Source organism: Amyelois transitella, chromosome 15, assembly GCF_032362555.1.
Source record: "Amyelois transitella isolate CPQ chromosome 15, ilAmyTran1.1, whole genome shotgun sequence".
Lineage (NCBI taxonomy): Eukaryota > Metazoa > Arthropoda > Insecta > Lepidoptera > Pyralidae > Amyelois > Amyelois transitella.
The window spans coordinates 6,868,235-6,881,960 of NC_083518.1; the positions used below are offsets into that span (position 1 = coordinate 6,868,235).

Consider the following 13,726-nt stretch of genomic DNA (forward strand, 5'->3'; position numbering starts at 1 on the left):
TTAAAAGTAAAAGCTCAAAAGTATTATGTACTCGTAGTAAGTAGACCTCAGATAAGGTTAATTTAACGACTTAGATAATTGGCGATGTATAAAGTATTCACCGGTAATTGTTGTCACATAACATACCTATTTAAAAAATACAATAATCAACTAAGATAAGATAATGCAGATGCCTAAAATAATTTTCAATCACCGGCAATTTATCAACAGTTTTAACTAAACAGACGATGAATAAAAGTGCGAGTGCAAAACGCTCGATATATCCTAGACCAGGAAAGTAGTAAAACACGAACAAAATAATATGTTTGGTGATTACGTTGGGCGGGCGGGAGTCAGGGCGGGGACGCGGGCGGGCGGCCGGCGCGGCCCGAGCCCCAGTGCGCGCCCGCCCCGGTCCGACACTCGACGTCGGCTCGTCCACGACACAACACAACTATTATTTAACGACCATTATTTTAATCGGTAAGACCAGTGTTTCATCTAAGTCCCTTAGGGCTGTGCCAAGTGTGACTCCGTTTGGTCAAATGCGACCGCCCGAGTACGAGTGCTTCGTCTCCCTAAAGTTGCGCAATTGTATCGCCGTCTCGCTCCACAGTCTTGAATGTCGGCCTGAAATACTAGTTTTCAGTTTCGCGGGTGTTTTGTCGAGATAAGCTGACTTCTTACCGGTAACTTTGGTTCTTCAGCACGTAAGTTATGTACTACTTACCTGTTTTAAAGTGCTCGAGATAAATAATAATGTAAATATTAGTGACCACCCTTACATTATAATATTTAATTAAATATTTTTTATGCAATGGCTTACATAATAATATTTAATTAAATATTTTTTTTTATGCTGCCAAATAATATTGGGAAATTATTTGAATGACAATGAAACTTGTAAACTGTAAAAAGAGAGCAATTTGGAACTAAAATACTGCAATTTCATATTTGACTTTTCCTTTATTAACGATTGAGGAGAACTTTAATATAAAATTATGACCTAAAGTGTTTAAAATCTGGCTATAAGCACCATCAGTGGCATATGTCATCATGTTGCTGTGTGCGCATCCCGCCACGCCACAGCTGTCGCGCGGCGTCGCATCCCGGATTGCCGTGAATCCGATCCGGCCGCGCGCGCGCCTATTTTCGGCCGCGCCCCTCCCTAGCCAAATTTGCAATCCCGCCAAATCGACGCCTTCGTATATTTTCGTAACCGTTTCACAATCGCACGATTTTTAACGGGTTATCTAAATGTCGATAAATAACGACCGATCGCGAAAATAGTTCGGCATTGCGTAGGTAATTTTCTATTTTTAAACGTCGTCCGGTACACTTTCACATTTCTTTCGTCGATGTTGAATTGACATTGGCCTTCGTTCTTGACCTGAACTTTAATGGAAGTCCGTTGTATGGTTTGCTATAACTCCATTGCCGATAGCTTCCCTTAGAAGGAATATAAATTCTGATGACTAGAAGCGTACTTAGGTACCTATTTAAGTTTTTTTTATCATTTTTTAATTTTTATAATAACAACATCCATGAATGTGTCAACTTTACTGAATACTGTGTTCAATGAATCCGTTCTGTGATTATTTACCTAAGAAGCATATGCATTGCATTCTGTTAAAATTGCGTCCATCGTACCTACAAAATAAAACTTACCGGAGAAAGTAAATTGCTAAATATAATTAATAAAGAAAAATAAATAATCACAACGAAACCTGATGTGAATTATATTTTTTACAGTAGGTAAGTCAAGGAAGAAATCAATTCTACCTAGTGAAATAGCCACGATGAATCTGAGTTAGGTACTCTTATGAAGTTATCAGGGACCAGACTTAGCTTTGTGCTGATATATCATGGATTATGATAAGTGGATCAAGCTTCTCACCAAGGGAGACACATTCATAAATATATCAAATCTTTATTCAACCAACAAGAGTCAACAGCTTCCAAAAGACTGAAAGGACACGTTCCGCTAGATGACCTTATAATGTAATTTACAATCATAGCCTATCATTTAAAAGAAGCATCCAAATTTATAAGCCTTTCTCAGAATTTAACAATCTGCACTGCAGCTGGCATACATTACTTTTTTCTACTTTGCTACCGGACAAGCATGAAAGCTTGTAGTAGTCGAAGTAGGAGCGCATCCTTAAGTCTCCTTGTATGTAAGCTATGCTATAGAGATGGAGTATTCCTTTTCTCAAGATACAGTTAAAACAAACGCCAAAAGGATAATGACTGTACTCAAAGTAGCTAACTGCCATACAAATCAAATGCTGAAGAAATTTCGCTTATGTGCTTCTAAATTTACCCCTCTGACGCAAATTACTAAATGAATGCTGTAAAGCCCACGTTTTGTGTACATAATCACGTCATATTGAAGTGTGGAAGCGTTTACATTAAGAGATTGATAGCCAGTAAACAACATAGCATTAGGCTAAATTATTACAATCTAGCTTTACTGTCGGTCAGCTCTCAGTTACTTGATTCTTTTTATTCCTTCGGCTTTTATGACTTTGCTTATGCAAAACTGAAAAGAAGTTTGCCCATCGGTTCATTATTGTTACCTATATTACAATTAGTCAATAATACTACAAAAATGGATAAAAGTCTGTTCATGTTATGAGATAACACTTAATATCAAAAAACCTTCTTCTTACGATAAAAATAAGTAAATATCAATACATAAGTTCAAGTGTCATAAAATAGACACAAGGAAAAATTGGCCAGTTTGGCTGCTTTTTCTTTAAACCTAAAATCTGGATTCGTTCCTTGTTCAAGTCAAGATACAATAATCTTTTTCTGGTTGGTTGGTTAGCCTGAGATGTTTATTTACATAGAGTACTTACTTAATATACTATTTATATCCTAAAATTAGTATTCCATACCACTAGGGCGACTTACTTTTGGACTAAATCGATCGGTTTTATTTGTTCCTATTCTATTAATTCATTTCTTTCGTCACATTATTCTGCCCAATGGGGTAGATTAACCTCTTTTTTGGAAATATAGATGCACGTTTAACTATTGTGTTATTGTTACACATACGGTCATAAATTTTGAAGTTCGCTTTCACTATCAAGTTGGTATGAGTTGGATTCTGGATTGTTATATAAAATAATGTAGAGCAGTTGTTCGTTTTATCAAAAGTAAAACTCGAAATCTATAAAGCCAAGCTACCAAAATACACCGAGGCCGTCGTAAACCCTCATTAGTTTCACATCACATTCTAAAGAGCGAGCTTACGTAATAAGAAATTGTGGCCGGCCGCTGACTTGTCCGAAATGAAAATGGCAACAAGGTCGACAGAAACTCGAAAATAACCGCGCGGTGAGCAGACATTCGTAAAAACGGCCGATTTCAAGTTTCCCTGTGGCACGGGCAAGCTGGCGCGCGGCCAAGACCATGGGCCATTCGACACGACAGCCAGCCGACGGCTATTTTTGCTCTGCTGCTAACTCTCCATACGTCACTGCTCTATTTATGAGGGACGAACAAGCTATTATACTCAATTATGTCACTTGGGCATCGTTTTTTAACATAACCTAAGTTAAACTCAAGGTTAATGTTGTTTATTCATTAACTTGTAGACATAATGCCGATCTTGAGATAATTATTTGAAAAATAATCGTTTTGTTACAGACACGAGCACGACATAAGCTGCCACAATGTTTAAAAATCATTTAGAAATGATTGGCAGAAACGAGACGCCATCAAAGAAAGCCAGATTTTGGCAATCCTTTGTGCGTTCTCTTAAAGGTATGTTAATATTCCTATAACAATTTTACTCTTTGGTCAGGAAAAGATGTCAAATAAACTATGATGGGTAAGGTGCTCCTGAAAAGGTTCCACAGGTTAGACGAAAGCCGCTTCGTTCGTATAAGAACCTGACTTACCCAATTTAGAATTTTGGCGCACCATTGGGCTCTTTTCCAGAGAGGTGTATCTACTTGAGACCAACTCCAGAAGTAAAAAATATAAATAAGAAACTCCCACAGAAATTTTAAATCAAAGGTGTCACTTAAACTATGATTCTATTGCCGCAGGATCGGAAGACATCAGAGCCGAGGAGAGGTACAGGCCCACGCGCCGCAGCGTTTTCCCTGAGCTGCTATCTACGTCATATCCCTACAGCAAGTCCATCTACGACGACCCCATCGCCGCTGCCGAGAGGATCACGGTCCCAGGGTACCGTTACCTCCCCGTCCACCGCGAAACTTACGGCTACTCCCCACGCCCAATCTACGCCCACAATTACGCGCGTTCCCTCGATCGGTACAGGCCAGGTTAGTACACAAACCTTGCTAATACATTAGCACTACACTAATGCTACAATCATTGACACAACATTGATGCCCTTATTCACAAACAGCGTTAACGAAATTATTTTTAATTTGACCATAATTTAAAAAATAAACTGTGGTCAGTGCATAAATCGGAATAAGACATTGGAAATGCCATAATCTGTATGAAACTATACAAATAATGTGTCGCAGTCTTGCAGATTTCCGCGCAGTTGTAAACTTGTCAAATAAAGCTAACAATTGAAATGCAATATTAGAAAACGTTTTTGTTCTTGATGGTGATAATTATTATCAGTTGCAAACACACATTCTAAAGTTATTCTATGAAACAGAATACTCGTAACACTGTGGACTAATCATTTTTCTGGCAACTGTTGCCATAGGTCTAATGAAGTATTTTCAGTAGTTTGTAAATAAGGACAGCTCTGTTAAGGACACAATCACCATTTTAATTAATCATTGACGGATTGTCAATTATCTAAATTGGCAATCAGTTTTATGTTTTGGCACGCTGTAGATTTGCCTTTCAAGGCTCAAAATGTTTTAAATCAGCTAATAATAACGATTGATTATATGTATTATACCCACTGTATATACCTTTTGGACATATCATATTGTATCTTAATAAAAATTTAAATACAATTCAGCTATGTGCTTGTTCAAGAAGATTTCATATAGACATGGTTAGGTGTTATACAAAACAAGACACAATTAACAAAAATTGGCATTGAATATAGGCGCCATTTCAATTATTTTCAGGATCAAAAGTCTCCGGGGGAGTTTAAATTAATTTCGGATCAAGTTCATATGAATGCCGCGATACTTAATCACGCGAGTTATTGTACTACTAAAGTACTCTAATATATTAGAGTGTAAATAGAACTTAAAGAACTGCAAGAAGATTATACTGAAAATGCAGTTATATTTGTTGATAATATGTATGCCTACATAAAATCTATGCGGGCTTATTCTGCTATGTTAATATTAAACTTTCTATCGTTTTTTATTTAAAAATAAATAAATTTTGGAAATACTGAATCTGATGTGAATCCTGTCATAGGCTCGGAGATACTATTTGCTAATGAATCGGTTTAACATTACATGGAAAAACACACAGACATGATTTCAATCGAGTTATAAAAATCACGTCTCATTCATATACCGTCTTGAGTTTCAAATCTCCATAATACTTATATATTTATGAATTTAATTACACTCTATTTAATGATAATTATTAAGTATATAAAATACATTAATTATTAAAAAATATTTTATAATTTTGCACATAGTTCAGTCACATAAGAGTTTCGCCATCCGAACTCATTTAATATTTCACCGCTTCAGTACTTTAAATGTTGTTGCTTGCGCTAGTCTACGTTCATAAAGGGTCATGGCTAATAACGCATGGATCATCAAACAGAAATCACCTCTTTTTTATACATAACAGCACCTCACACTTGTATATCCATGAATGTTACATCGATTTCATTGTTTATATCTTCTAGCATTTGTCAGGTGACGCAGTTTATTTTATTTATCGCGTTTAGCGAATATTATACTCAATAAATAATATAATAATCCCATAATACTATTTTACTTATATAGTCATCCCAGGAATATAATTAAGAGGTGAGTTCTTTAGTTGGCTGTATATTTATATCTTTATACCCCATAACATCATTATCATTAAGATTAACGCTTTTGCTCGGCACATTAAATCCAACTAATAGAAAATTCTAACATTAGGAATGCCATGTAAAAATGGTTGGAATTCCAAAATATCTATTCTGTTTCAGATTATCCATTTTTTTGTAAACCATTTCAAGAAACTATAGTCAATTTTCTTTACTCTACTTTTCCACTTAACAAGGATTCTTCAGACGAATCTATTCTTCTTCCAATGAGTTTGTCACATTTTTGGTTATTTCTAATTCTTTTTTTTAAACAGTTTACCATGTGCCGAGGCGCGTGCGACGAGGCGTCGACCCCTTCGACGCCCACAAGGCGTGGCAGGATCATCTGGACAGACTGGCTGCCATTGACAGGCTCTATCCCTCCCGCTACGGCCTCTACCTGAAGGACCGGGCCTACCCCATCACCGACCTGAGCGCCCCCATCCTCCCCAGCCCCCTGGAGAAGAGCCTCAAAGGCATCGAATATGAACCCGACAACAAACCGCACTGGGGAACAGGTAAATACTAACAAATTTATGCACGAACATAATCTGAACGCATTTGTGACGTCACGCGTCCGGCACGATGGGACCAAGTTGTAAAGTATGGAAATGTATGAAGCAATGTACAATACGCGCCTCAGCAGTGCTCCTCGCGCTAGGCGTAATTTCAGCAGTGAACGTGTTCAATTAGTTCCAGGTAGTAGTTGCAAAACTTTACACAACGATTTGACATTCCACTGACGTGGTCGCGTCGTGTTGTATCGCGTTACAAATGCGTTCAGAATTTAAGAATAACATCATGACAGACATAGAGGTAATTGATAGATGATCATCGTGGATAAGCTTTTTACACTCGCCGATATTAATAATTTATTTGTTTTTCCTTACGAAGCTGTTGGTACAAAGTGCTACCTATGTATAATATGTCCAAGAATAATAGAACAGTTATTAAGATGAGAAAACATGTCTCGATTGTACATGACATCTGCTTTACTTACATGTCTGTAAATGTTATCATAGAGCTAGCAAAAAGCAAGCTTTTTTCTAGTTCGATGGATATAATAGTAATGCCAGGATTCGCTGTTTTATTGCATATATAAGAATTGTCTTTTTTGTGTCTCGGGGGACTTAACGAAACAGCGAATTATGGTTATTCGATTATTCCAAAATTATGTACGAAATATAAACAAAAGCATTGCTTTCACTGTGTATGTATACATACTATACGTATATGTCATATTTGGTATATTTCGTATATAAACGTAAGGATTTAAATTGTCAAAATAAGGGCAGTCACCTACTAGATTCAATTTCATGTGAATCTTTTTGTGTGGTTTAACTGCCCAATCTATTTTAGATCTATATATGTATAAACACTTTTTATATTGTTACCAAAATTTGTACAATTTTGCCATTATGAATATTAATCATTGCTGTAAAATAGAAATAAATAGTCACTTAAGATCAAAATTCAAAATTATTTTGTACATAAAATCGATTCTCATCATGTTTGGCATTTGTTTTATAACGCTAGTTAACCACATTGTACTTGAACTCAGGAAGCCAAAGTTAAGACAAAATATATATAGCTATTCAAATAAATAGTATAAAACTTAGAAATATTTTTGTAAATTATGCAAATCAGCAACTTTAATTTTTTTGTTGGATAGTACAAAATTTTATTTACCTAACCTAACACGTTGCAAAATATTTTTATATTAAATTATAAAAGACCAATTCGTGTTTTGATTTTGTAGTTTAGTACCTTGATCATTATTGGTTAATTATTTTGTGTAACGCCAGTAATTTATCCTTAAACTTAAATAATTAATGTTAATAACTCGTTCCACCAGCGCAGCGCCGCCACTTATGCATGAAAGCATTCTGTATAAACATTATACGCAAAACATTCATCAAAGAATGTTCACCCCATTGCGTATTCATGATAGCAAGAACACTACACTCACTGATTCAACACTATAAATAACTTTGAGATCCCTTTGAGCTAGTTCTCTCTGTACGATGTTCGGTTTCCGCGTTACTCGAGTTGGTATTGATAATGAGACTTGCCGTGAAGGAGCGTGGCCGCAGAGGATATCGGACGCATTCAATAAGGATCCCTTTTTCGCTGAAGCTGAAAAATGGGCTGACATTGACCGCTCGCTCCGAGGGAAGTCCCCGACGCCGGTGAAGCCCCGGATAAGCCCGCCCCGCGATTGCGAGGTCGCTTACGATGCCGACGGTAAGCCGGAAGGGCAACAGACCCTAAATAAACACCCTGTATCTTCGTCACGACCCTTCAGCATCGATATTTAGGACATTCAGCGCCTAATAAAGTTCCTTCTGTCTCACATGTGATGTAGTTAGACTTGAATAATTAAAACTGTAGATAGTGCAACAAATCCTTAAAACTATTTAAACATCTTCTCTGTGACTGAAATATCAAGACGTTTTCACTCACCAGATCTTTACCCACTGTTTCTAGTTAGTTTTTGTTACCTTTGTTATGAATAAAACCCAACTGAGTGTACGTGTTCTATACCTGTTAAATAAAAAACCAGCATGAGGAATGCCAGCTTCAATAATATCTTCATATTTTTAGGATATAATTAGAATCACTAACATTTGAAAATAATTCATTTCTATCTTATTTTTATCACTGTTAAAGATACTTGTGAAGTTGTATTCTTATTATGTTCACTTTTTTTTCAACTTCAATGCAATTGATATTAACTCAAGCATTCATGGCCATACCATGGAATGTGAAACTTCAAAATGTTGCATCATTACATGAACTAAAGCATTTGTTGGACGTATCATGTGTGGCTACTCACTGATCGCTTTCGCTTTTTGTTTGGGCGATGACGAAGAGCAGAGCTGTGGGCACAAAGTGCCAAGTCTGTTGTCCTGGCACTAATGGTTTGGCGTAATAGGTGCGCCGCTGTACTCCGCCAGGGGGCGCCGGCCGTGGGCTGATATTTTCAACCCGAGCCCGTCCCTACCGATTTCGGCCATCACTCGAGACCCCTTCTGGTACGACTGGCCGGAGCTGAAGCCGCTCGCGCGATGGGACCGCAGCCCTTCATACATCCGTGACTCCTACCTGTCGCCGGTCAAACGCACCTTCCTATGGGACAAACACCCGATCAGGCCTTTAGGTTAGTCGGTGGCTGTAAATACGCAATCACACAACGGCTTTGGTGTCCGAGCTGTAAATCAGCCTAAATATTTCACTCTCACAAATTATCACTCACTAATTTGTTTTTACTTATTGAATCGTATTTTAATGATGATGTTAATTATGACAGATTTAATGGTGGCAGACTCTCTCACCGTGGATGATCTAAGCAGGACTTTACCGTTCATTCGTAGTCTATAAAGCAACTACCAGGTATCCGATCTTGAAGAGATCCAATTGATTTTACGAGTTTTATCTTGAGCATTTTGTAGAAATTAGTTAGATAAATGGAACCCTTGCACTTATATCTTTAGGTGTACCTACCTACTATAGAAAGCTACAGGGCAGACTTTTAGTTCTTTCAATGACACTAACCACAATTTTTTCATTCCTGCTCGTAGAATGTGTTGTCTCCGCCATATGTTCAAATCCTCATCATTTCAATTCATGAGACTAAATTACATCTAATCATCTGTCATATCAAAAAAGAAATCCGTAATTCTATCGTTACATGATCGTAAATCATTCGTGTTGTCCCTGTTGTATTTCTGACTTAAAAAAAGCATCTATCATTGAACTTTTTTCATATTTTCATATTGTAAAATAAATTGACTGTGCCTGTTCAATACATGACATCACATTTAACTGTGGACACCAATCACGCGAGTTATTAAGTAAATACTTTGCACATGCATTTTGAAAGCTATAAAACTATTAGTAAGTACTTTTTCGATATTGAATCTTTTAATTCATCTGATACGTACATTGATGTAAATAGACAGGTTTCTTTTGGGATTTTTTTGAAGTCGTAAATTAAAATGACTTCCATTTATTTCTTATGTAAGTTCTTAGTGCTTCTTTGAAATGTAAAAGACCAAATTTACTTTTGCTTCTTTGTCAATTTATCTTCTTTAAATATCGGATATTGTCTCTTCAACAAACTCTTTATAGTTCTCATTCGTAACAGGAACTACGGCGTAGCAAAAGTACGGCGATATGTCTCGTAGCTTCGTAGCAGCTACAAAGCTACGAAATATTTCGTAGCAGTGGTTTTAGTCATTTTTCTTTTCAATAAAGATATAAACAAGAAACTGCCTTATTTTGTTTATGAAATAAAAACATAGTACATATATAAAAAGACTACCAATAGGTACCTATCTTCACAGTCGAAGGGAATTAATACGAGAAATGCCAGAATGGATAACGCTTTATTTACGTAGCGACGGCAGTCGCTAAGAACTTTTCGTTTTTAAAGTACAGATATACAGTATCAAATTTTATGAATTTGATTATTCTTCTTACATAGTATTCTTATTTAATCGGGGACTAAACGCATAAAATTCTCAACTCTCATATCGTCTCTGTCTTGTTGCTTACACATAGATAAAAAAAATTAGAACGTTTTTGCTAAAACTGCTAAAATTCACAAGGTATTTGTACAAATGTATTTTTATTTCCGAATGGCTCATTCACGAACTTTAATAGGACATATTTTTTTTATCTTTCCCCTCTTTCTATCTTTGATGTAAAATGAAGTGTTAAAAAGAAAGAGAGGCTAAGACATGTGCGTCAATATTCGTGAATAAGTGGGCAGGGCAATAAAACTAAATAATAATGTATACCTATCATAATAAACATTTTCTTTTTTGAAAGGCAGTAGCCGAGATGATAATATTGCGTACTGTCAGCAAAAATCTCAATTATTATAAAATTCAGGCAGACTCTAAGTGGAGTAATCAGTCGTGAATCCCACTCGTGAATCGAAATAAATTTCTGTGGCGATTCTTTAACTTGTGGAATATGTTATACATGTATTCAGTAGATTTTGTTAAATAGTAAATAACCATGAAAATATAACAACAATTGAAAGGCGTCTGTTGGATCTCTGAATTTTGTTTAATTTCCTGCTTTTTTACGACATGCCGTCATAGTATTTGAGCTTTTCCAACATGGTTAAGACTCGATATTTATTTTACATGTGGCGAAATATATACGCCACAAGTCACAAAAATAAAAAATAAAATCACGCGACGCTATCAGTCAAAAACAGATTGGAGGCATATATACCTAAAACCTCCGACACAACATCGTCGAGCCGTATTATCGCTCCACATACACAATGAAAAGTTCAAAATCATGGACACAGTCTAAAATAATAAATAAATAAAAGGATGCCATGAATTTAAATTCACCACGCAAAATAATTTCTTAGTTTATATATTTTGGCGGAGAGTACGTAATATTGTCTGAAAGGGTATTCAATTAATTACCAACTAATAATATTATTTTATTTTTCAGCTGCTGCTTTCTAAGGGGCGTTCAGCGGATCTATTTTAAGTTATTTACATAATTATCTTAATTTATTACTTTACAAACATTTGTCTACAGCGTCGATTATGTTTTATTATGGATTGGTAAAAATAAAACAGTGAACTGTAAAATTATTCGAGTCATATTCACTTTGTTTCATACAAGATCTCAAAGACTGCAATTCATAGTCACTGTCACGATGAAACACTTGTTACTTATGCATAATACGAATTTTGTTTAAATAAAATATTTTTATGTATTCCAAAAGATAAAAAAATCAATAAAATACTCTAAAACTCTGTTGTGTTTTATCCTTATCCTCTTAGCATTGTTTCCGGGTCGACTTCAAAACACAGGGGCAAGAAATCTCGGAATATCCAGTAATTAAAGGCTGTAAGTATACCTACATCTTTCTTTGTGCCAAATTTCAATCAAAATCAACCCACTTCATTTTGTAAAGACTTATTTTCGCTGTCTTTATGCGGTAATCTCCGAGAGTTGTTGATGATATGCTTCCCTTGTGAAGCTGGAGCAGGTCGCTAGTTTGATATAAACCAAAAACTAGCTGGAAATCTATACAGTTCTTCCAATACAAAGGTATACAAATGCAACATTTCATGGCGATGGGTTTAGTGGTTTTGACGTGAACAAATAAACACTTTCACATTTAAGATATATAAATATGTATGGATATCTTTATTAGTAGAAATAGATTTATTTTCAATTTAAGACAAGGTACCTATCGCTTATTGACGTCAATATACCCGTAAGTATAATAAATATCTACTACCGCTTTCAAAGTGCAGGTATAACTATATGTGTTTTAAACATGTAACGGTTAACCGTTATAGTGCCTTCAAACTATTCTACTAAATCAAATCGCTCATCATTCATCATACAGGTATACTCAGACTCACGTGCTGTGTAGTGCAATACATACTAATAATCAAATCATGCGATGTCCAAGTCGGTCTATTTGTTTAAATCGTAAAATATTTTTAATATTGGCATGATAATAAGTTATGTAATAACTTAAGGCAGAAGGTCCTTTAAGTAGAGACTAAATAGATTAACCGACTTGGTATTACATGGATCTCACAACTTTTTACGGTAGAAAGGAAGGACTGAGCTGCGATACTTGGGCTTTTTTACAGGATGTTTTTGATAGCATCTCACTTCTTTTTGTAGAGTCCTACTTTTTGGTACCATTATGTTTATTTCTTAGATTTTCGTACTTCAAGACATGTCCAATCATGTGTTTTTCATTCCGTCGGCCATTTTACAAGTAATAATGTTGTTCACTCTCATGGGCTAAACACACCCTTACCCACCCTATACCCCCTCCCGTTATGCCTCATATAGTAGGTACCTATCTACACCTATTTTTTTCTATCATACAGTAATGATTCGTTAACTGCAAATGTAACCTTGTAATCCTATACATTTATATAGGATCACAAAGTTATTCGTGCAGTTGTATTTAGAAAACTGGACCGAAATTACAAAATATTTAGGTTTTCCCATGATTAAGACACTTAACTCTATTTGTATTCTAAATTTGAAGCTTCCATGTCTGCTAGAAGTGCCTTAGACTTTTGATGATGGGTGAGTCACAATGAGTGACAAAATTCAGTAACTAACAAATTATCATTCTTAAACTACTGGTTCAAATTGACTGAAATTTTAAATATACCGTGTTTATATAATGCTTGATTACCTACTGAAAATTCAGGCTTCTTGTTTTAACACATCATAATTATAGGGGGGGGTCGAAAATAGCCTGAATTGCTTCGAGAAAAAGATGGTACGGCTTTTTTTTTTGTTAGACTTGGCGGGGGCATTACCGTGTCCCCAGATCAGATATCGCTCTTCATAAATGGCTTTGACAGAACTACGGTTAGATGTCTGCCGATACATACATAAAATCACGCTTCTTTCTTTTTGCTTATTGATGGTTCAATATTGAGCTTCAATACTATCGCTAGTATCACCCACTACATCTACAGGGAAGAATAAGGATAAGTATTTTTTACTATGTATGCTGTAAACCAAACGGCTTCAAATTTTTAATTATTTATGTCACGTCTCAGGTCATCGTTTGTCACGAAAGAAAATAAAATACAGACCTCGGTACCCATCGATTCAAACCTTTGTTGGAACCCATATGTCGTTGAGCTCAGTCGAAAGGTCTACGGGTCTCTACATTACCTGCAACGTCTGAAACATTTTCTTCCCATCAAAACTAAAGTAATGCTGGCTCAAGCACTT

The 13,726-nt window shown here is 35.9% G+C and overlaps 1 protein-coding gene across 6 annotated transcripts; it reads left to right on the top strand.

Moving 5' to 3' along the window:
* The first annotated feature begins 322 nt into the window (after positions 1-322).
* On the top strand, positions 323-11,757 carry LOC106139515 (uncharacterized). Of its 6 annotated transcripts, none has more exons than XM_060948119.1 (8): positions 323-462; positions 3,634-3,750; positions 4,038-4,277; positions 6,244-6,486; positions 8,048-8,212; positions 8,904-9,128; positions 9,279-9,361; positions 11,447-11,757. In XM_060948119.1, the coding sequence occupies exons 2-7, from the start codon at positions 3,660-3,662 to the stop codon at positions 9,347-9,349; spliced, it is 1,035 nt and encodes a 344-aa protein (XP_060804102.1). In that variant the 5' UTR covers positions 323-462; positions 3,634-3,659; the 3' UTR covers positions 9,350-9,361; positions 11,447-11,757. The 6 variants fall into 6 exon arrangements, with proteins under 6 accessions (XP_060804102.1, XP_060804104.1, XP_060804105.1 ...); XM_060948120.1 differs by lacking the exon at positions 323-462 and adding an exon at positions 492-689; XM_060948121.1 differs by lacking the exon at positions 9,279-9,361.
* Positions 11,758-13,726: the final 1,969 nt, after the last annotated feature.